The sequence below is a fragment of the Haplochromis burtoni genome, unplaced genomic scaffold (assembly GCF_018398535.1).
Source record: "Haplochromis burtoni strain Fernald_Lab_line unplaced genomic scaffold, NCSU_Asbu1 Contig_121, whole genome shotgun sequence".
Lineage (NCBI taxonomy): Eukaryota > Metazoa > Chordata > Actinopteri > Cichliformes > Cichlidae > Haplochromis > Haplochromis burtoni.
Window position 1 is genome coordinate 1,166,039 of NW_024582482.1, and position 24,941 is coordinate 1,190,979.

The following is a 24,941-nucleotide window of genomic DNA, read 5'->3' on the forward strand; positions in this document are numbered from 1 at the left end:
ACCTGACATTTCATATTGTCCTCGCTTTGATCCTTCAAATGCACATTTCCCCTCTTTCTTCCAATTCTTTTCTTATTATTGTAATTCTCTTTTCAAACTACATTTTCAGTCCTGCATTAGTTGGCGTGAATCCCTCCAACCTTACGATGTAATTTTCTGAGCAGCTCTTGAACTCATAATGGATTCATGTCAGAATGAGACCTTCAGCATTCAGTCCACAGCGCATCCGATTTGGGAGTGAATCATCCCATTTTGTCTGATTCCTCTCGTAATTAAGCATCAATCCAGTTTAGCGCTTTGAGCATCAGCGGGAGAAGCGGATGCTCGAAGCTGTTCTTTCAATTATATTTGAACAAAACAAGTTTTTTTTGTTTCGAGAAATCAGGTTCATAGTGCAGTCAGCGAGTTTGTGTCACCTTAAAATGGTGCTTTTTTTGTCCCTTTCTTCTCATCAGCTTTGCGCTTTATGTTAATGTGCTCATGGCTGCTCATTGTTTATTATATGTCAATGCAAGCTTTATTATGCACTTCCTTTACTTTTGGACGTTAGATTTCCTATTTTGAGTGCAGTTAATTTACACAAGGACAGTGAAGTCATCGAAATAATAATTTTCATGGTATATAGACATGTATTTTTGGACATTATTCTCACTTCCTTCATTTCTGTCTGATATATAGGTGATGCTGAAGAAAAAACATCTGTACACAGTTTGTGTATGAAAGGCTGGCTATTACTATATATGGTGATCCTTTTTATTAAAAATCGTGCGATGCCAATTCAATGATCATTATATCAGATTTTTTTGAGGTTTTTCCCCCGACTGCAGCTGGTAAATGTGTTCATTGTGTTTTCGGTGTGGGTGGATTATTAAGTATTATCGATAATAGTTCAGGAAGTGGTCGTTTTATGAATGTTTATTTTGCAAAAGCTAAAAGGATAAATTGTGTTTATCTGGAAAATCATCCACTACTATCTGAAAATGGCTGTAAACTCCCAAACTTGTCTGAAAGACAAAATGTTAAATGTTAATTGAAGGCCCCTTTTTAGAATAAATGTGCTGATATAAACATCAAGGACTGTTTCAAACAGGTTTTCAAAGTGATAAGGGGGTTCCACTGGGGAGCCACAGAGCCAGTGCTGCAAGAACATGGAGCTGAATGGGATTTTTACATGGAGAACACAGAACAGCTTGTTGTTGCTCTTCATTTGAGGATTTCGTTTCATTAAAATTAAACCTGGATGTTAGTGTATTGTAAGTGATTGATAAAAAAATTGGGGTCAGAGTGGGAGAAAACAAAAGGTTGGAAAGGATGTGTATAGAAATAGAAATACAGTGGCTTATATTAGTCAACACTGGGCATCACATTTGGAATATAAACAGCCCACTGAATGCCAATCATCAGTTGCTATCAATCAATGTATAGTGTCAGTATTCGCTCTCCTTACCTTAACAGGAGGTTCCTAGCAGTTATGTAAAAGAGTGAATGTCAGATCTGCAGTAAAGTGTCAGACATTGTGGAAGACAAAGTTTGGTAGAAAACTGTCAAAGGTTTTGAGAACCTTTGCTTTAAACTAGAAAAACATCACCCATTACTTGGTTCAGCTGCGTAGAGCAACCACAACTGAAATATGCAAGCTACGAGTAAACGAACAAGGCCACCTCCTTCAGAAATACAGCCCAGACTTGAAAAGCTTTAATGACTTTCACTCGGTTTGGGAAATTTGATGAATGACAGTACAAATCTGTTTGGATATGTGCATCAACAGTGGTTTAACTTAGTGGTGGTTGAAGGATCCTGTATCGTGGTTGCAAACCTGTTTTGTAGCCCTCAAAATATTATCTTGACTTCTACAATGTTACATTTCCCTTACATGGTGCATGAATCTAAATGGAAAGTTTGCAGATGGAGAAGTCTGTTCTCAGAGCAAATAATGAAGCTGCCAAGGAGAATTTGCTGCAAGCTCTCTACATAATATGAGGCGACAGGTACAGGTACATACTACGTGAACTGTGGTTGGGTGGTATGTTAAAAATTTGAAAATGACCAAGGCCAGTCCAACAACTAGCTTTGACAATATATTCCTCGGTTCCACTACCTCCTGGCTGTCTAGCTCTCGAATACCTCAGGGTGTTTTTTCACACCCGCAGAGTTTAGTGCGTTTAAATCGAACTCTGGTTTGTTTTTCCACTTGAAGTGGTTCATTTGTACAGGTGTGAACACAATAACTGCAGTCGGGTGCGGACAAAAACAACCACACCCTTTGGATGAACTTGGTGTGAATGTGATCCAACTCTGGTCCACAGAAAAACAACCTGGTGTACATTACAGGTGTGAGCTAAAAAAATGTCCCTTAGCCATATATGCTTTGTATTCTCAATGCGGTAAGGTCCTATAGATGTGCAAAGGTCTGTACAAGCTAGCGACTAACATAAATTCTCTGTGTTCTCCAATAGTGCAGAACACAGCACGTTCTTCCTGTATTTACTTTTGTTGCTTCTGCCCCAGACACATGGGGCCAGTGAGCAGACGCAACATTCTCACATGGTTTATGATGCAATATTGTCCACTTGGAAAATAAACCAAAGCGTGGCAAAAAGCTACGAGTTAAGCTATTCCTCAACTGAATCGGACCAGAGTAAATGTACTACATGTGTGAAAACACCCTCAGAAATCTGCCAGACACAAGACCTCTGCTACTCTACACTCGCCAGTTATACATGGTTTAAATGTCCGTCAGGGTCTGAGTACAACTTTCACAAACTAACCCCCCACCCAAAAAAAAACAACAGTATCAGCAACTTCTTTCAAACAAAAACCAAAAGAAATGATGCCCAAACTCATGAAGGTGAGACCCGCATTCTATTGAACTTGGATTTATCCTTTTAATGGTAACACTGACATTATTATTAGTATCAATTCAAAATCCAGCGTGGAGATTACAGGCAAAATGATCACACATCTAGCTCGCATCAGAATCAGAATCGTGTTTATTGGCCAAGTATATGTGCAGACACATACAAGGAATTTGGTTCTGGTAGATGGAGGCTCTCAAGCACAGCAATGTAAATAACACGCACACATAAACACACACACACGTGTCTATATATATATTACGCATGCATACACAAAGCTGTGTAAACCAACTATAAATAATCAATCTAAACTTATATACATAAAATACAGAAATGAGGTGGAATGAATACTACAGAATGTACATAAGGTGCAGCTGCAGTCTGGCAGTGGGAGCAGTGTGACAGGTCAACTGTTAAGAAAGGAGATGGCGAGGGGAAAGAAACTGTTCCTGTGTCGGGTGGTCCTGGTCTGCAGGCTTCTGTACCGTCTGCCAGAGGGCAGCAGATCAAAAAGTCTGTGTCCAGGGTGTGAGGGGTCTGTGATGATTTTCCCTGCCCATCTCCTGGTTCTTGAGAGGTACAGATCCTGGATGGAGGGCAGGGGGGCGGCAATGATCCTTCCTGCTGCCCGTACAGTCCGCTGCAGTCTGCTCCTGTCCTGTTTAGTGGCTGCACCATACCAGACTGTGATGGAGGAGCACAGGACAGACTCAATGACTGCAGTGTAGAACTGGACCAGCAGCTCCTGTGGGAGACTGTACTTCCCCAGTTGTCTCAGGAAGTACATCCTCTGCTGGGTCTTTTTGAGGATGGAGTTGATGTTGGTCTCCCACTTCAGGTCCTGGGAGATGGTGGTACCCAGGAACTTGAAGATCTTCACAGTCGACACAGGGCTGTCTGATATGATGAGGGGGAGCAGAGTTGAGGGATGTCTCCTGAAGTCCACTGTCATCTCTACAGTTTTAAGAGTGTTCAGCTCCAGATTGTGCTGACTGCACCAGACTCGTCACCATCCTGAATGAGGCCAATGATGGTGGTGTCATCTGCAAACTTTAGGAGTGTAACAGCCGAGTTCTTGGAGGTGCAGTCATTAGTGTAGAGGGAGAACAGTAGTGGTGAGAGGACACATCCTTGAGGGGCACCAATACTGAGGGACCGGGTTTCAGAGGTGATCTTCCCCAGCCTCACTTGTTGCTTTCTGTCTGTCAGGAAGCTGGTGATCCACTGACAGGTAGCTGGTGACACGCTGAGCTGGGAGAGTTTGGAGGAAAGAAGTTCAGGCACAATGGTGTTAAAAGCCAAACTAAAGGCCACAAACAGGACCCTGGCATAAGTTCCCGGGCGGTCGAGGTGTTGCAGGATGTAATGCAGCCCCATGTTCACTGCATCATCCACCGACCTGTTTGCCCGGTAGGCAAACTGCAGAGGGTCCAGCTGGTGGCCTGTAATGTCTTTCAGATGGGCTAACACCAGTCGTTCGAAGGATTTCATGACCACAGACGTCAAGGCGACAGGTCTGTAGCCATTCAGTCCTGTGATGGTGGGTTTCTTGGGAACAGGGATGATGGTGGAGCGTTTGAAGCAGGAGGGAACTTCACACAGCTCCAGGGATCTGTTGAAGATGCGAGTAAAGATGGGAGCCAGCTGTTCAGCACAGGTTTTGAGGCAGGAGGGTGAGACGCCATCTGGTCCGGGGGCTTTCCTGGGCTTCTGTTTCTGAAATAGTCGGCTCACATCCTCAGTGTGTATTCTGAGTTTCAGGTAGGAGGAAAGGGGGGTGAGAGGTGTGATGGAGGTTGTTGAGTCTGGATTGGGGAGGGTGAAGGGGGGAGAGATGGGAGGTGTGTTGGGGGTCAATGTCTGAAGCAATGTCTCTGGGGAGGGGAGGGTGAGGCATGGGAGTCTGTCCGTCTCAAACGTGCAGTAGAAAGTGTTTAACTCGTTGGCCAGGTCTTTGTTTGCTTCAACAGTGGGTGGGGGGCGTCTGTAGCTGGTGATTTACTGCAGGCCCCTCCACACTGACGCTGGGTCGTTGGCTGAGAGCCGGGAATTTCCTTTCCAGGGTGGTAATCTGGTCAGCCAGCTGGCACAGTGTGTTATTCGGGTTGGCCTGAGGAGGGATGTAAACTCCGACTAGCATGAAGGAAGAAAACTCCCGCGGTGAATAAAACGGTTTACAATTGATGAAAAAACTTTCCAAGTGTGGGCTGCAGTGTTTCTGTAACACTGTGACATCAGTACACCAACCTTCATTAATGTAGAAGCAGACTCCACCACCCTTTGTTTTCCCTGAGAGCTCAGTTTCGCGGTCCGCCCGGTGGAGTTGGAAGCCCGGTAGATTTAAGACAGCGTCTGGGACTCGCTCACTGAGCCAGGTTTCAGTGAAGCAGAGGGCAGCAGAGCGTGCAAAGTCCTTGTTAGCAGTAATTCGTCAACTTTGTTTGGAAGAGAGCGGAGATTCGCGAGGTGAATGGAGGGGAGTGCCGTGCCGAATCCTCGCCGACGTAGTTTCACCAGCGCGACTCCCCCGTCTACGTCTTCTCCAGGAGCCACAGAGAGCTGCTGCGCCTCCAACTAAAATCTCCAAAAAACTTTCCAGGTTTGTGAAAAATGGATAAGAACTATAGTGAGACAACTGCCTGATGTTTAGCAGTTGATCTCTGGAGAAAGTGATGTGGTCTGAGTGACCAAAAGCGCAGAAAATAAACAGAAACAAGAAAAGTGCGAGAGAGCGCAGTACCGAGGCTGCCATCCGCGGCGCCATCTTGATCATCAGTGCATATACAAATACTGTAAATTACCCCCCTGTAAAGAACGCTCTTTACCATAACGCAGTTTGGTACATACTGTGATGCAGGAATATTAAGCTTCAGCACAGTCTAATCTTGCCCATGGATTTGTTATATGCAGTAGGTCAACCTTGACCCAAGTTAATTAGAGCTCTAAATATGTACAGCCTGACTCTAATTACACACTGTGCACCAACTCCACTAACAACTCAACTAACCTAATCCTAAGTCTTTAGGACCCACAAACTGGCTGGCTTTCAAACGCACACAGATCCTCTGACACCAACAAAGGCTAAAGAAATAATTCAGGATTTACACTGCAAACCTGCTCATCAAATACACACTCGACACACACACAAATACACAGACACACAACTCATCCGGCTCTCCAGGCGGACTTCACCTCCCACACATATTACTTTGGCAGTGATGGAACAGCAGCATCTCTCCCAAGAGAGAGGAGCAATACGAGGCGAAAGGAGTAGCAAGAGAGACAAGGAGGTGTTAGTCTCTCAGATTAAAACACTAAATATACCAACATGTACAAGATATTTGTTCTTTGTTTCCATCTGTCTATAATCCCTGCCTACTGCCCTCTAGTCAAGAAGATTTATTGTCTTCAAAGTTTAAGAATATTGCCACTGCAACAAAACAAAGGGACACAATTTTCCCCTAAGAGCTACAGATGAAACCTTGATAAAGCTCAATTTACACTTATTTTCAAAAGTTTCTTACCAATATTCACGCTATACATCACTGCAGTGAACAGCAGGATTGTGTATGCATGACTGTCACTGTCTAATCCTGAGTGCACTGCAAGTTAATACACAGGGAATTAAACCAGAAATTGGAGACGCTTGTTTACTTGCACTGAGCATTCCTGCCATACCTAATGATGAGTGCATATCCAACTTGCCTTGATGAACAGTAAAATTCAACCACACAAGTTGAAATATTCAACTCAACACAGCATCTAGACGAGAACATGCTGATGCTTGTCTCTAGTTTTTTCCCGCACCACGCTGTTTACCCAAGAGGTATTTTGTTCTTAGGATAGTATATCAATGATTTACATAAGGAAAAATAAAAAAATAAATGCACTTAGGTGTTTCTATTTCTATTTCTTTTTAATTAGTTCACATTTCTCACGTACCGCTGGCAACCACAGACGTACCACCTGGGGAAAAAGCACCTCCATTTGGGTTTCACAGTCATAGTCTGGATTCTGTTTTGTTTGTTTAGAGTAAAGCTACACAAAAACGATACCTCCTCTTCTTAATCCTCCCACACTAAATCCCTCCATTATTTACCTCATCTAAAAATGTCTATTACCTTAACTTTTAAGCCCCCCTTAAGCAAAACAGTTTTTATTACTGCAAAGCTGAAAGTGCCATCATTATTTCAAGAATTGCTGAAATGCAACCTTGGGAGTCTGAAATAATGCTAAAAGGTGAGAAGTATATATGATTTATGCACTTTTAATACCACAGTTCATAAGATGGGGAGAATGCGGAAGAATAAAACAGTCGCTCTTTGTTCTGAAGCTCAATCTGCAGGATTTATCTGCTGCTCCAGAAATGATAAAGTAATGATAAAAGGCAAAAGTAATGTCTTCCTCATCTCAGAATGTGGCAGGACATATTATTTTTTCTGTATTGTTTGTGATATTCATGTTAAATGTGGTCAAATAATGAGGCCAGCACTTGTACGAATAATCCCTCCAGGTTTCAGCTGCTCTTAGTGAGTTCCCAGCAGTTTTTTCTACTCTTAGCTATGTATGATGTCAGCCAATGAGATCCCTAATATAGTCATCTCAGGCATCAATACTTTTCCTTTACTGGACCCCAGTAATGAAAACACAGAACACGAAATAAACACATTTCCTACCTATAGCCATGAAGTCCTCGTGGTCCCAGGCTTGCAGCTGCGCTAAGGGGCCGCTGTACAACACCAGGCCATCAGCCACGTCCGTGATGAACTCCAGCGACACATGGCTCTCAAAACAGGGCATCATGGGAGGAAACCAGGCATAGCCGTTGCCATGGAAACTGTGCTTGTTCTGCTGGCATTCAGGCCCCTCGAACTGAGCTGGGCACTGGCACCTTGGGACAAAGAGGAAATCAAGAGGCGAAATGACACGAGTTAGTGAATGCAATAAAGAGATGGCTCCGATTTTTTCACCGCTTTGTGAAAATTCAGTTAAAACACTACCCTGATCTTTCTCAACCCCTTTTTGAACCTTTTGCCATATTTAGCTCTTTCAAGTATTTTTGCACCACGTCTGCTCTCCGTGTCTCCAAGTCTAGTTGTTTTCCCCTCTCAGACTAAGCTCCCCTTCGGCTATCTCGCTCTCTCATTTCGTATGTTTCACTGATGCAGATGTTCTCATTAGTGGCAAAACCACAGGGAGAATCACAACATCACTACGAAACTCCTCTCTCTGCGTTTCCACATATTCAAGTACTCATTTGTACCACTGCTTCCTGTCAAAATGTCACCTCTCACCTTCTCTCTCTGGGAGCACTTTAGCCTGTAAATTACAAATGCCACTTATATGCATCCTCTTTGTCTACATGAACAATCTTATAAATACATAAAATGAGTACGAAATAATCAGGAATTTTTCCTCTGACATAAAAACATGTCCAACTCTGTTGAGTGGTGATTACTCTCTGTAATCACCAGTGAAATGTAAAAAAAAACATACACCCAAACAACAATGGGACTATATTATCGCAGCCATCTGTTTCCCTCGCCTTTTCAGAGTGCGTATTTTACCATCTAAACTCGACACATTCCTGAATCAATTTCTCTTATTTATCTGATTTTTTTTTAAAAAGCTTTCATCTTTTCATGTTTAGTAGCTGGAAATAAATCTCACGGGAAAGTCATGGATTTTTCAGCAAAATAAAAATTCCCTTCTTTCAATCCACATGTTGCCAGCAATTAAGAAATATAAAAATTGTACACCCAGCTTGCCTTCCAAATTTGCGCACACAGACGCGCGCACACACACAAACAGAACAACAATGCCTTTCTCCAGGGGAATTCTCTTCCTCCTAATAAGTGAGTTTTTCATTGGTTTATGTTATTCACACTTCAGCTGCCTCTCAAGATATTCTGAGTCTGAGCCTGGTGGATCCTACAAGCCCACACAGGATGTGTATTTCCACCATTATGTGTTTGCATTCACACATCTCCTTAGTGTTCCGCAGACAGCTCATTTCTCATCCAAATGTTCCTTCGTTCTCTTGCTCATTTTTCTGCCTCTGCTCTTCTCCAGAATTGAAAGAGGACACGTGAATGCATGTGCACGCAAACAAACAAATGCAGACGCAGAAATCAAGCAGCCCACATACAATAAATGACACCTGTACAAATACAGGAGGCATGTGTCACTTCACTGCCTTCAGATGCAGGAACACAAGCAGGCAAACAAACACTTTAGACGAATGCTAATGTAATATACGACAAGATGTTACACTCTGCCGCAAGACGGGTAGTGCTGACTTGCCTGACTTGAACATTGGCCAACCTTAAAGTACAAGAAATCTCCATGAATCACCAAGAGCCAGATGCACAAATGCTATTCATACACCTTTTCCTGCACACGTGTATGTTTGTGTGAAATGCAAATGCAAAAAGGTGCACGCACATTTGAGCCTTTGTGGGTAAATAGTGTCAGTTGTATGCAGAGTTTTATTCATCCGGGCCCTGGTTTTCTTCACAGTTTGAGAAAAGGATGCTTGAATTAACTATAAGCGGCGCAGAATCAGAACCATCATAGCTATGAAACATAAAATGCCTTTTTAAGGTGATGTAATAGCTTTTTCAACTCGAAGGGCACTCTGACAGAACATGTCTTCACTGAAGCTAGTGCCCAATTTTGTAATGTTAAGGGAGACCGATTATGCTCTTTCCACTGTATTTATCACTGTAATAGCTTTGAATGATTCATCTCGAGAAAGATTTTGAAAACAGAGCGTAAACCTACTGAAAACACAATTTGCCATTCTTAATTGGAAATGCCAGCTGTTCAAACACATCTGTGTAAAGCTTGATTTCAAATCAGGTGACAAGCTCTGATCCACCTAAAGGTGACAGCACTAGCACACATCTACTCTTCACAAAAACACTTCAACTTCCACTTTAAAGCCACATGCTATAGAAAAGATGGGTATGACCATGGGTTCTATATGCATTTTGATCAAACCAAACCAAATTACAATATCAATGCTGTGCTGTATTTTGAGCCGGAAGTCAGAAATTCCGAGTTCACAGTCGAAATCTTTCAGCTAAACTCCCCCACTTGGAAAGTCGGGGCAATCGCGTACCAGCAGCACGCATAAACTTACAACAGAAGTTGTAAGATGTACTACAAATGTAGCTTTTTTGTGACTTGTTAAATACACTGAACAAAAAATCATGCTCTATCTGTGACTGTGCTGCAGCATTTTCTTATAGTCCAAGTATGAAGCCTGAATGTATCTCCCTTACAGTTCTAGCTATCGAACATTAAATGCCACATTAAAGCAATGCAATGGCTTTCTCCACTCTAAAAGTGCACATCTTCACCAAAGAACGCCCAATTTTGCCATTTTAATGGGGTCCGATTATGTGCTTTCTACCTACATATTTATCACTAGAGTAGCTTTGTATGATTTATCAAGAGAACATTCTGTACACTTACTGAAAAACACAGTTTGACATTCTTATTTGAAAATGCTACCTTCAAACACGTCTGTACGGGTTTGAGTCTGAACAAGAATTTTTCTGACTTTTACAACTGGAATGTGGTCAACTCTGGTTTGCCATCACTCACTGATAAATGATCCAACTTCCAGGGTAAAAGGAATTTGGAATCAGGTGATGAGGGGGTGAAGTTCTCCGTTATCAGGAAATGCTAGCGTGGACAACTCGAAGTGCTACAATTATACAATGCAGGTGGTTCATAAAACCACAAGCCCAGTGCAGAAGTCACGTCTTGTGACTCAGTTTAGTGGCTACAAGGCCAATCAGAGAGTGACCAGCTCCTCCTCCCTGTAACAGGACACCTGTCCATCAAGGCAGCGTAAACTTCAGAAGCCAAACATTTGTTTATTTTTAGCGCCGAGCAGAAAACATTTTCATTCCTGCTGTAACGTTGGCCACTTTTACACGGCAGTCTAAGGAGACTTCTCTACTTATAGAGCCAGCTTCAAAATGCCATCAGAGGAAATGCAGTTTTTGGCACATTTGTTTGGTTTTGCAGCCCCTGAGGTTACTGCTTATAACAGCAGGTCGCACTAACATCCTATGGTGTCATGTTCTGTGGAAGAACAGTTTACTCCACGGACCAATAAGGATTCTGCAACACTTCACTGGTAAGAAACACTTGTAAGAAAAGTAAATAAGAGAAGGAAGAAGCTACCTGTGATTTTATACCTTTTTATTTATTTGTTGCTTATTGTTTTTTTCCCTTAGGCTTTAAAAAGTCATTCATACTCAAAAGTTTTGTTGGCGTGTAAGACTGGAGCTACCAGGAAAACATTCACGCCTGCATTTTCATTTTGGTGATGTCACGCTAATTCTCTGAGCACAAGACAATCCGAGGCATAGTTTTAGACACAATTGCGAAGCTCTCCAATCCTCTTAAGGCAGCTTTGTTTTGCTCATTCGTTGTCTGCTGGGAATTGCGTTTGTTAACGCTGGGCCGGGAGCCGTAATCCCACTCCTCCACTCAACCCCCTCACTTCCCAGATCTCATTATTAATCCCAGTGCCTCGATTATCTGCATGTTCTTTCTTCAATCTTGGACTGTAATCTTTTTGTGTGTGTGTGTGTGTGTGTATGCGTTGGGGTCATATCTCAAAGCCCCAAGAGCAGAAAACTATCCTACAGCCATTCTATCTTTTATTAACTCTTATCTTATCTGCATGTGTTATTTCTTCCCCCTTCACTTTTCTTCTTTTCTGTCCTTGCTCCCATTTTCATTATCGTGCTCTTTTATCATTTCCTCTTTCCTCTCCTTGCTACTCTGCACTTCCTTTCCCATTTTTGATCCTCTAGTCTCCTTTTCTTTACCACTGTTCCCTCTCTCATGTGTTCCCATTTCCCCCTAATTCCCTTCACCTTTATCCAACTCTGTCTCATTTCCCCAGCCTTTCCCAAATCCCCCTTTTCCTTTCTATTCTCTTCTCCTTTCTATCTTCATTTCCTGACATCCACTGTCTTGCTGCTCCCACTTCTGAACCAGCAGAATCACACATCAGATGTTACAGAGCTCAGGTACTCTAACGTGATTGAAAATGCGACAATCATCTGCATCTCTGGGTTGGCAGCTTCAGCTGCTTTGCCTTGTTCTCTCTCTGTCATCTATTTGGCTGATACTTCACAAAGAAGCAATTCCTGCATTTCCGCTTTGGCTTGCATTCAGTTTTCATAAAACAGATGCAGAAAGTGTTACTTTAGAGCCAGCATTTAATCATGCACTCAGTTTTAAGCCTTGATCACCAAGTTATGGAACAGTTCTTGCTCACTCCCCTCAGCCTTATGACAGATCCACTAAATGTTAGCACAACATGTGCTAACATTGCTGTTACACCAAATAGAAAGTCTACATGTGCATCACAGTTACAAAAGGTCGTCTTTGCCAAGTCTAAAAGTCTCCAGAATACCAGGAAACGTGCTGTTTACACTTGATTAAAGTATGTTTATTCATAGAACATGAATTATGTGTCCAGGTTTGGATGTAAAGCACGTTTACTCAACTGAAAGTTCTATAAGTCCATAATATGTCCAGAGTGGGAAGCACAAGCCTAACGAAGCACAACTACAAAAAGGTATACACAGCTCATCAGGCAGTCAGTGCTGCTACGCTTCAACACAAATGTACACAGGAGGAAAATCGACGTGTGGAACATTACTGGAGGAACAAACAACATTAGATATTTTCTCATTTGGTGTATTGATGATGCTTGTGGAGAGTGCTTCCTGAATCCCATATGTATTCAGACAGTTCACAGCTTGTGGAATACAAAACTGTTCTTGAACCTTTCAGTGACCCCTCGTGACTGCTGGAATTGTCGTGTATAACTCTTAATTTTACTGCATGTCAGTATGTCAAAGGTTATCATCTGAAGACAATAAGAAATAATAAGAGATAGTTTGAGGAAACGTGTTTTTTCTGACAGTATATGTGTGAAGGGGAGCCCAAAAAATAAAAAAATAAAAAATGCAAGAAGATGTGATATGAAACGTTAAATATGGTGGACTTTTTGTGACTGCAAATCAGGTGAGAATTAAAGATTTGTTGTTGTTGTTCAGCTTTCAAACATGACTGAAATCATGTTTATAGGCACTCTAAAGAAGCTGTGAACTTCTTGGCATCTACAGCTGATGTAAATAACGCAATGCAAACCCAGATCTGTGGGCAATAATTTAAACCCTTTTATTGTGATTGCAATCTGAAAAGCTGAACCTTTTATGCTTCACCGTATTATTTGTCTTATACACCATGACAATGACAGACTCTCATATGGCTAAAGCTTCAAATAATCATTTTTGAAATGTGTTCTAAATCGCCTCTGGCATACTACATGTCAGTGATATTCAGGCACTTATGCAGGCTGTGGTGTCACTGAAGCCCAGGCCAGTCTCTGCACCTAAGATGGTTGGTTCATGCATGCCTAATAACTTGACAACATGCTCCACACCTCCTTTTACTTCATCTGAAGATTAAGTTTGCCGAAGCTGTGACCTGTTTGTCTCTTTTCTCTCATTTCCATATCTCTTAGTAAGACACTGAAACAATGCTAGGAACGAAAATGTTAGGTTACTTGCATAACCCCGGTTCTCAGACCAGCACGAGTGAGATGTCTGACTAATCAAACTGACTAAATCTTGCTGGGCAAAGTGAGAAGAGGTGCTTATCTTGAATAATGTCTTCATAGTAACATAGTAACTACCTAAGAGTGGGGGCTCTGCCTGTTCTGGTCATCGCACTCACCAGCCAATCAGGACTGATGATGAGCTAAATGGAATAAACAGGCATATCCCATAGCATGATATCTCACTGGTACTACTCTGAGAACCGGGATTACTCAAGGAACCTACAGTATACCCTCCCAGACAGGTTCTCTTGAGTTTCAGAGATTTTGAAAGATTACAGTGAATGCTTAATGTTTGAATCTATGCAATTCTGCAACATTGATCATTTGTTTGTATTTTAAAGGATTGGAAACTCATTGGAATATTACAAAAGTGACGCATGAAAGAAAATATATCCAACTGCTACTGAACCAGGAACTTTCTTGCTGTGTGATAACAGTACAAATGAAAAATCAGTGTTCAGTGATGCTTAGGTTTGGACCTGGCCAAAGATTGGATACCTGCAGCCAGGCATTAAAAAAGTAATATCAGAAAATGTTTTGATTCTTAATGAACCTGATTAAAACCTTAATTTGATTGTTTCTGACCCACAAGACAAAACTATTTGTTTGAGCAGTAAAAATACAGGTTTCTTCATATGTGAATGGTTGCAGCATTATTTGTGGATTAGATTAACACTAAGAGTGAGAGGAATAGCTAATAATTGTGTAAGCGTGTGTGCGTGTCTGTGTGCATGTGAGTAATCCAGGGATTACGCCTAACAGGGATCCAGCCAGGCATCCTGCTCGGGTCCAGCGGTGAGCCACATTACATGCTGGCTCGAGCCAGCCAGACTCAAATCCTGCCCTTTTCACTCGCTGCTTCTAATTAAATGAAGCTGAAGGGTAAAATTAACTTCCACAAATCACAGCAAGAAAGCTTAGAGGACACGTGTGTGATGAGGCTTTATGTTCGTCTGCCGTCACATATGTTCAGAGCACATAGATTTGTGTGTTTTTATATGGCTGTACCTGAATATTTGTGTTGTGTTTTTCTAAAGCAGAGAACATGTGTAACAGCAGCTGCTATGGTTTTGTTTTATGTGATGTCCAAAGGTCAAATACATGCACATATGTATGTCATCAGTGTGCAAGACAGATATTCTACCCAGAATGCAACATCTGTAATCTATTTTGCAGATCATTATAATTTTATTCTAGAGCACTGTCAGCTGTTAGAATTAAGCTCTCTATATAAGACTAAAACCAAAGTATTTATTTTGTAATATTCATGGGCGTGATTCCACTTTGCTTCATCAAAACATGATCTTTAGCATACGACAGGAAAGTCTGTGGCCAAGTGTGCAACAGTCAGAATGGTAGTTTTCACCTCTGAGGCTACTGGAAAACTGTGGCTGCTCCCACTAAGTTGGGTAAGAGCTGCTGACCGAAGAGAAAAAGTTTTAGAGTCTCTGGGATGTTGTCGACTAGCGACAGGAAGAGTGTAGCAGTAATGCATGTGAGCTAATGTGAGCAGAGAGGTGAGGCAGACGGAAAAGGTTTGATTTTCCAGTCATTGCGATGAGTAGCCTGGAGAAGAGCTACTGCTCATTCCCATCAAACAGAGTCAGCTGAGGTGGTCTGGCCACCTGATCAGGTTGTGCATTTCTCCTGGAGAGTTTCCGAACGCACCCAACTTGGAGGAGATCCTGGTGTACACCTACTACTTGTTGCCATGATTATTAATCTCACCCCACCTGGAATCCACTCTGGATCATACACGAGGACCTGCTGGTCAAATAGACATCGGAAATATCCTGATTATTTCGCTACTACTATAATTCAACTTCGAGTAAGCCAGAGAAGATGGATGGATGTGACTTTTGAAGAATAGCAACAATGAATTAAAAGTGTATAGTATTTTTGCTGGAAATTCCTGCTCCTAATTATCACTCCAGCATAGTGAATAAAAAACACACTGAAGCGCAACATTCATTATCCTTTCTGATGTGCTGCTCCTTTGCTTGTGGAATATGGTAACACAACAAGCATGTGCCAGGAGGAGTCTGCTGCTGACATCATTTTAACCCTTGATAAACAATTAGATGTGACTTATTTTGTTAACATCTAACTATTACAGAGGTCAACAGCGCGAACTGACTGCTAATTTCATCATAAAACTCAAAGTCTGCACGGAGGCACAGTTGAGACAGTGATAAAATCTTAGGCACACACTGGTGTTGTATTTAATTGGTTGCACATAGCTCTTCACTTCCACCATTAAAGAGTCGAGTCTGAGGCTACGCACGGCATCAGGCTGAATTACGTGAAGTTTAAACAGGGTCATCATGTTTCTTCTACCACAGACGCACCAACGAGCTTATTTCGTCATCGGTGTTTGTAGTTGAAAGGATTTGCTGAAATGTTCTCGCCCTGCTTTTGGCCTTGTTTACAGAGTGATTTATGCTAATGAAGACCCTCTCCTTCAGTTCACTTGTTTGCTGGGGATTCGAAACAAGAACTGGCAGCATGTGACAGCTAACATGCAAGATCTTTCATCTAGCAGGAGGTTGTGAAAGGTTTGTTTCTATTTATAACGGCAAGCGATGCAGGAGCACACAGGAGCTGGTGCTCCGCAAAAATACTCTGAAAATCGTTTTTTCTTGTGGCTTGGGGAAAGGCCACATAGCTAAACCTCTAAACATGTAGGGAAGTAGTATAAACGAAATATTATTAACCAAAATGTTGCAAAACATGGCGGTTTATGCTAAATTTGAGAAAGTGATTCTATATTTGAAAAACTCAAGCTCAAGTATATTCAGTGTGGGTTAGTTGTTTTTTATTGTCACATACTCGGGCTTTGGATTAAATGGTCATATTATAAAACCTTCTGATAAGAGAAAGGCAGTTTAATGAACTCTAAATTCTTAAGATGTCCACGCATTCACCCAGGGTTTCATTTGAGGTATATTTTAATATTCCTCATGGGGAAATTTGTCCTCTGATTCTGACCCATCTTAACAGTTATGGAACAGAAGGTGTGGAAGATTTATCTCACCCAGACAGATGGAATTTCAAGCAATCTCCCATCACCTTATCCCTTGTACATCTGCTTGACATTGTGGTGTCATCCCATGACAGTGGCTTCCCTGTCAACACGTCAAAACAGAAAACCATTGCTCTATTTTCACATCATTTCCTGTCTTACCCCAATTGCTACTCGTGCTCAAGTCTGGATGATTTCCATTTTGCTGTTGCTGTGAGTGCCCGTATGCAAAATTAGATGCTGTATAGCTGGGCGGGCGCTGACATTTGTATGAAAGGATGAATGCAGCAGTCATTCAAGTGTTGAACTGTTGCCGCAAGCAAGACAGACACATACAGACTAGAGCGTCATGTTGGAGCCTTTTGGTGCTAATAAGGTTATTTTGTGTAGTCGAAATTGTCAAACTGTCTCCTGCTGTCCCAAGTCCTTTTCACTCAAATTCTTTAAACCCAAGAATATAGCAGGATATTTAGAAAGTGTGTGGGAAGCGTATGAATATTTAGAGAAAATGAGCAGTTCAATACAGTGTGATTGCTTAAAGCAGGCTGAAAGCACGGATAAAGAGAGCAAAACTTTTAGAAAAACTGTAGTCTTGTACCTGATCACATGGCAGAGCCATCAAGGAAGGTTTTGACAGGCTAATATGCCTTAATCGTGCTCTGCAATGTAAAAGTGAAGTGTTGGTAGAGATTATTTTTCTGCCAAAGAATCACTGATAGCAAATTGGGTGGCACATCAGCAATAACAGTTCACTCAGACAACTCGTGTTTTAGATAACTAATTACTAGAGCAGGAGGATGCAGTTTGAGTTTGCTGTAAAAGCTCTGAGCTCATCACTCACTGCAAATATAGTCCATATAAATTGGGGGAATGATGAGTAAATCTCCCCTCTGGAAGGTACAAGTGGGTGTTGGGGTAGTGGAGGGGTTGAAACAGCAGGCAGCGATGCAAGGTGGGAGGGGTGTGCTTGACATATGACATGAAGAGAGTGAGGAATATTAGTGTGTTTGGCAGAGTTGCCAGCCTGAACGAGTTCACAGACTTTGCTTAATTAACAAGAAACCTTGACACATCATTGTTCGTTGCTCCACTTAAGCTCCGTGGTGTAGTACCCAGGTAACAGCATGATGCCCCACCAATTAGGGAGCAGTCAAAAACAACAGAGTTCTAACAATCTAGATCACTTTTCACATCCACCTTAGTCTAAATAACGTTTTTCTCTGCATATACCACATAATCGCTAAGCATGTTTAGGAAAAACACTAATATTATAGTTTTGACAGACAAGGTCCACCTGGGCCAAAGTGAGATCTGGTTGTGGTTGAGCTCCACAGTTGATAATCAAGATGTGACTGAAGACTTTCAGCTTAAATTCAAGGAATTCAACACAAATTTTGTGTCAACTGTTAAGGAAAACAGACATTTTTATACTCGGCCCCCACAATTGACTGAAAAGGAGATTTATGGCTAAGTGAGGTTGGTTCTCTTGTTAATCCATAACAAATTAAGATGACAAAAGACCTGAAGTTGATGTTAAATGTTGAACTTGCATTTCCGTTCACCAGAACTGTCAATATGAGGCCCAAAGAGAGGTCAATACAAATGAACGAGGCTGTCATTAGGCTGAAAAAACCAATTAAACCTATCAAAGCGAGAGTAAGAGCTTTAGGAGCGTCAAAATAAAATCTATTACATTCTTAAAAAGAAGGAACGCACTGACCAACTCAGCAACATCTTAAGTCTGGAAGACTACAGAACAAGAAAAGTGGATGATCGCTTTGCTCAGGAAAACTCTCTACAACATCTAGCCAAGTTAATTACACGCTCGAAGACGTAACTATATCATTGTCAAAGTCTAGAATTTAAGACACGTCTTCACGAATGGAAATACAGAGGGCTCACAAAAAGGTGCAAACCACTCGTTACAGTCAAGAAGGAAGGCAGATTAGACCAGAAAACATGTGCTGCTCAGCTCTAACAAAACATTTGTTAAGAAGAAACTAAGATGAAGTTGTACCAGAATGATGGAATAAGCAAATGCTCATGATTTTAAACATACCACATCATCTATCAAACATGGCTGCCAGTGAACTATGTCACTAGTTTGTACTGATGGTGTAACTGCTGATGGTAGCTGGATAGTTTCTGAAGTGTACTGAGCTGTAGTCTCTGCTTAGATTGGGCCAAATGCTGCCAAACTGATCTGACGATGTGCAAATGTATAATGAGCCAAAAGATACTGCAAAAGCAACCCAAGAGTTTCTCAAGGCAAAGAAAAGGGATATTCTTCGATGATCAAGCCAGTCACCTCATCTCAGCCCAATGAAGCACGCTTTTCAGTCACAGAAACAACTACATGTAGAAAGAACGACAACAATGATGTAAAAATAACAAAAATAACAAAATATTACAGAGTAGATTCAAACTGGTAGATGAGAAATTAAGGTCAAGGAAATGAAAGGCCTCAAACATGCCCGGTGTAAGTCTCTTTGCCTCGTACTGTAGCTGCTGTTGGCAACCCTGCCAACACATACCCACTCAAAATTAAAATTCCTCCAGCAGATGTATGTTAGTTCTAACAGCTGTTACAAGGTTCAAGAATTCCCTTTAGCATGAATAAAAATACAATGTGCAAATTCATTTTAATTCAGCATGACCTACTGTTGCAACCCACCAGTGAGGAACAGCACACTGTTAATGGGGAAATTCAGTGAGAAAAGGGCTGGGAGTTTAAATTAAGAGCTCAGGAGTTATGGGATTATTGGAACATTTGCTGCCATTGTGCAAAATAAAGATTTCCTTCTGTGGCACCGGGCAAGGCGTTTATTTTGATATGATAATTTCCTTTACATTTTTAATCACCGTCCTTTGCGAGTTAGCGTCTAAAGTCAGGACTGCATGAGTGAATGTAGTTATACACACACCACAGGAGCTCTGCCTTCATCTCTCCATCACAGTCTCAAAAGCATATGTTTATAGGTTATTATCAAGCCTTTAATTTCCATCCAGCTTCCATCTTCTCCCCTCATAAAAGCTCTTGTTTTCTTGCACTGTGGCAAGACATCACTGAAAGTTGGAAATTAATCAGTTACTGATTTTATGCTGACTGAATGTAATAAGTGATCACTGTCTTTCTCTTGGCATTTCAACTTCTTTGTAGACAAGACAGCAGCCAAACTGGAACCTGACTTCCTGCCATACATCCCACACTCTACAACTTATTTAGTCTGTAGTTCAGGTAGTAGAAAAGCTGCAGCACTGGGACTTCTTCATGTCTGGCAGAAGTAAAACCTTGGCAAAAAATAAACCAACCCTACAAGATGTTGACTGATCTCAATGCCAGGAGAGAGCATTCAAACCTCAGAACTAGCTTACTTGCGGTGCACTCGCTTTTCAATGACAACCCGAGATGCTTGGGATTTCTTTATATCTGTGATGTCTGCTCTCCAGGCTGACCCTCAACAAGCAGGGGGATTAGCAAAGCAGTGGAGAGGCTTACAACCACACCTGTGTATTACCCATGTGATCGCATTTCTAATTTTCTGAGATTAGTCATTCTTGAATGCCTTTCCAATAGTTCATGCTTGGAAGAATCATTGTTGTGATGTCACTGAAAATCACATGGAAGTACAATGTGACCCGACCTTATCTGTCAAACGATAACTTTAAGGTTTATAATGCGAGCTCTTCATAATGACGGTCCAATCAGTAGAAATTTTACTTTAGTTTTTTATGCTTTAAAGAAAGGGATGATCAAAAAAACAAAAAACAAAACGAACAAACATCAAATTCAAAGACCAGAACCAACAATGCGTTAGGTCTCGATGCTTGTGTGTCCAAAACCTCCGCACAACCTATGCCATAGAGTTTGTCCTGTTAAAAAAAATTACACAGTGAGTCACATGTGGTTAGTTAGTCTCTAATATAACCCATCCTGACATAAATACATAGCATACCCAGGTGTGATATACCACAGCTGCTAAAGTTCCCCCTGAATGCATTATTTACGTGTAAAAAATCAGTTTTTAAAATGACACTACAAATTTGTGCGCTGGTTTCAATATTTACATCTTTAAGTCTCCTTGCTGAAATTTACAACATTGGTCCATCAAAACAGGGGCACAAGATTTTTCACCATTTCCCTCAATCCACAAGACTGAAAACTGTCAGAATCAAAACAACCAGGTAAACCATTTACCCAGAACCTGTTTGTCCTCTTGTTCTGAGATCATAAGTAGGATGTTTGGCCTATATAGCAAGTAGGAGAATGTAATAATAATAATGGATTGCATTTATATAGCGCTTTTTGAAACCCTCAAAGCGCTTTTACAATTCCACTATTCATTCACTCTCACACACTGGTGGAGGCAGCTACAGTTGTAGCCACAGCTGCCCTGGGGCAGACTGACAGAGGCGAGGCTGCCATGTCGCGCCATCGGCCCCTCTGACCATCACCAGTAGGTGGCAGGTGAAGTGTCTTGCCCAAGGACACAACGACCGAAACTGTCCGAGCCGGGGCTCGAACCGGCAACCTTCCGATTACAAGACGAACTGCCAACTCTTGAGCCACGATCGCCCTAAGTAGGAGGATGTATAGAATACCGCAGAGCAACTGGACAAATATATATGACTCTGATCCTCCATCGCCATGTTTTTTTTTGTTTTATGCAGTTTTATGCAAGCATCTTATTGATTTATCATTATTTAGTTCAGTTAGTGGCCTTCCTTCCTGAGAAGTTAACTTTCAAAGAATAATTAACTTTCACAATGCAATTAAAAAAAATCGCCAACAAGAACTGAACCTCTTTGCACTTGATTAGTTACAGTGTATCAGCAGTTGGCAAAACCCAACAAGACATAAGATACAATTTAAAGAACGTCTTTTGGGTTTTGTCCTGATAGCTCCCCTAAAGCTATGCTAATTTTAACTATTATTTTATTTTTATTATTAATATTTTTCTGTTACTGTCAGTCATTTTCTGTTACCCCTCTGAAATGTTGTAAAGACAGTGAGACATTATCTCTGTAGTTTTTATATCAATATTTCCATTTCAACAGAGCGGTGAAAATCTGCACAAATATAAGGACGTGAGCTGGAGGAGAAAATGAACGGTAAAATTAATAACAATAAACCCTTTTGGTCGCAAAATATGAAAAATATCATGAAAATACACATGCATAAAAACAAACAAAATGCTCCTCTACAGCAAAATAATCTTTAAAAACACAATGTTTTTTTTTTCATTTCCAAATCACATCTCCAGTTATTCCAAATGACAGTGAACATCTCACTTTGCCACCTTCCTAAACGAAAATTTGAGATTGATGAGAAATAAAGGTCATTAAGTGACATGGATGAGGGCACAGTCAGAAAAGCTTTTCATCTAATTACACTTTATATTTAGGCACAAATGTAGTGATAGGAGAAAAATTGCACTAGTATAAGGTCAGTAATGATGTGCACACTGTGCAGCCCATTTCGATTTTTACAAGTACTGCACGAATGTAATAATTTATCATGTTTACTTCTGCAAAATTCTGCAAATGAGTGAAATTAAAGGGAATTTATTACTAACCTGAACATATTTCTAAACAACTAAAAACAACCTGCTAAAGTTCGTACGCTGCTACATTAGGACACTCAGCAAGAAGATTTTGTGAGTGTCATAATGAATTTGTGAAGGCTGAACAATTTGTTGCATTTTGTAATTAATTTTCAACATGATCAGTAATCTCAGTGTACTTAATATTGTAAACGACAGACTAGACAACACTGCAGATTGAAATCCCAGCCGTGTATTGATCCCATATGAGGGGCATTGCAATGGTCTACCTTTCGTAGACCATTGCAGTGACAGCTGGGATGAGGTAGGAAAAGAAGATTAAAAACAAAGCAGAGGAAAACAACTCACCTGTAGCCATGCTGAGTGTCCACGCACACTCCACCGTTGTAGCAGGGGTTTCTGGGATATGTGGCACAGGGCTGATGGGACTGTTCTCTGCCTGGGCAGGAGCACACCGCTGTGGACTCAACGGTCACAGACACAAGACTCATAGTCCCACAATCCACCACTGTGGGCGTGTCCCGCACGTTCAAAGTGTTGGAGCAGCCACCTGTCCCGCCACACTCGGAGCTGGGACACTCATCCACCCGGACCTGGAACACGCTGACCTGCAGGAAAGACTGGAGCTGGATGGAAAGAGAAAAAGAGAGCACTTATCAGGCAGACTGTCATGTCACGGTAAAAGCACAGGGTAAAATTTTAGTCGAACTTTTATCTCTCCAAGCACAGCAGGCATCGTAATGGTATGGATTTTTTTTGGACCTCTACTTCTGAGTCTGTAAATAGCACAACAGGGTGCATTTCCCTTTGCACAGACATGAACTGGTAGGAGACGCTTTAGAGAGGCAACAAAACCTCACCCACTTCCCGCACATAAACAGTGCCGACTGGGCTGAATCAATGGACAAAGACGAGTAACATGGACCTTTGTCTGGTAATGAACCCAGACCTCTGCACTTTGCCATCTACGATGTAACACAAAAACATTAACAGTTACATACTGAAACACCACTTCGTCTCTTTAATAGTTCCTCACAGAATATGCCTACTTTTCTGAGAATATGCTTGCACTTTCTGCACACCCATCCAAGCGCTTAAATTGTATGGTAAGTACTGACAGTGTTGACAGCTTTCACAATGAAGCAGCTGCAGTGACGATCACATCAGCCACACTCAAGAATAACATGTGGCTGAGGTCAGGTTTGACTAAATCCTTTGAGTGTGTGTGTGGGATAATGTTGGCCTGACTTTTGTATAAAGTGAGCTATTTATAATTTGAAGTAAAGTTTAAAGTTAGTTTGACAAACTTTAGCTCTCAGTAACACTCACTATTATGTAGGTGAGAAGTAATTAAAGTAATTACACGGGTAAATGTAACCCAAGTTTAGTCGTTAGATGTCAGCCCAAATCGGGAAGCAAAATCTGTGTAACACCAGATGAGTGAAGGGGTCTCATACATTCAGCTGCACCCTGATTACCTGATAATCTACTTTGATTGACAGCTAGATGTATTTGTGGAGCTGTGTGCCAATTGAAATAAAAAACATCAAGAATGTAAAAACTGATTTCCTTGGAAACAGATGAGTAAAATTAAGCTTATCTGTTATGCCACGCTGGCTGCAAATCCCTCGACTTGCAAGAGAAAATGAACTGATTCCAAACCAGCTTTAACGTTAAAGTGTTTGGACTCTTTTGCCATAACCGATCGAATTATGCTGCAGCCTGTGTACCCGTTAAAGTATTTCAATGTGTATTATGTTTACTGTCTAGACCAAAAAGTCCTGATTGAATCTTTTCAGTGAAATAATTGTAGTTATATATAATTTTCTGATCAAGTTATTTTTTTCATTTTCATGTAGATGTAAGTTGGACATCTGATGTCTGACTGGATGCACAACCAGTTGGGAACAATGTTGATAAGAGCAAACTCGGTGTGTGAGTGTGTTCGGATTACCGACGGCAGTTCATTTCTAAGAAATTGAGTTATTTTTCCTGCGCTGGCTCCTGGAAAAGTGGGCTAAACGGTGATGAAGCAGAGGGGAAACTATGACTCTCCAGGTTGAGCAATTTGATAAAGTGATGTGAAAGAAAATTAAATGGAAACTGTATGTTGTTTGTATGCTTTTGGATGAGTCGACTTTCACTGGTAAAGCTAACAAAGGTCAACTGAGTTTGTGCACACATTTGTGTGCTCATGAAGAGGGGCGAGCACACACATACAGACATACTGGGGGTAGATGGTACTGAATATGAACGCGGGTCGCTTTATGCTCAATATTCCAGGCTGGCTGGACTTTAGTCAGTGTGAATCGATCGCACTGATTAACCAGGCGGTGCTGCAGGGACTGTAACTTTGATAAGGATTTTGTTTTATGGATCAGTTATACTTCTGACTGATGTCTCATAACATCTGACATTATTAGCAGTAATGTCCTCCCATTCAAAACTCGCTTCTTTCATTTAAACTACCTGTGTCATTAATTTTTGTACTTCATAGCAACTCAGACACAAATGCTTCTCTTCATTGGTTTCTCTCATCTAATGCTGCTGAAGGTATATGCATTCTTACAGCAAATTAATTTGAAAGGAGGCTGGCTGCATGAGAGCTCAATAAAAGGGGCCAATAGATGATCACACACATATATATAGCTATGGATATCTGAATCCCATTTCCTGTGCCCTTGGTCTGTGTCACTGTGCACTGTTTCATGACAGACTATTAGCCAAACATGGTTTGGCAACCCTATCTATCTGCCAGGAAATCATATAAGAAATGTAATTTCTATATACAAAATTTGCAAAAGCTCATTTGGTTTGCAGGAAACATTATGCAGGTTTTC

The 24,941-nt window shown here is 41.3% G+C and overlaps 1 protein-coding gene across 1 annotated transcript in view; it reads right to left on the reverse strand.

Annotated features, from left to right (window-relative positions):
- si:ch211-186j3.6 (neural-cadherin) overlaps positions 1-24,941 on the reverse strand; it is a 313,671-nt gene that overhangs the window by 90,659 nt on the left and 198,071 nt on the right. The window contains exons 26-27 of the mRNA XM_005929219.3: positions 22,450-22,727; positions 7,532-7,746 (exon numbers count right to left, since the gene is read on the reverse strand). Coding sequence (XP_005929281.1) covers positions 7,532-7,746; positions 22,450-22,727 — 493 coding nt within the window. The remainder of the gene's footprint in view (positions 1-7,531; positions 7,747-22,449; positions 22,728-24,941) is intronic.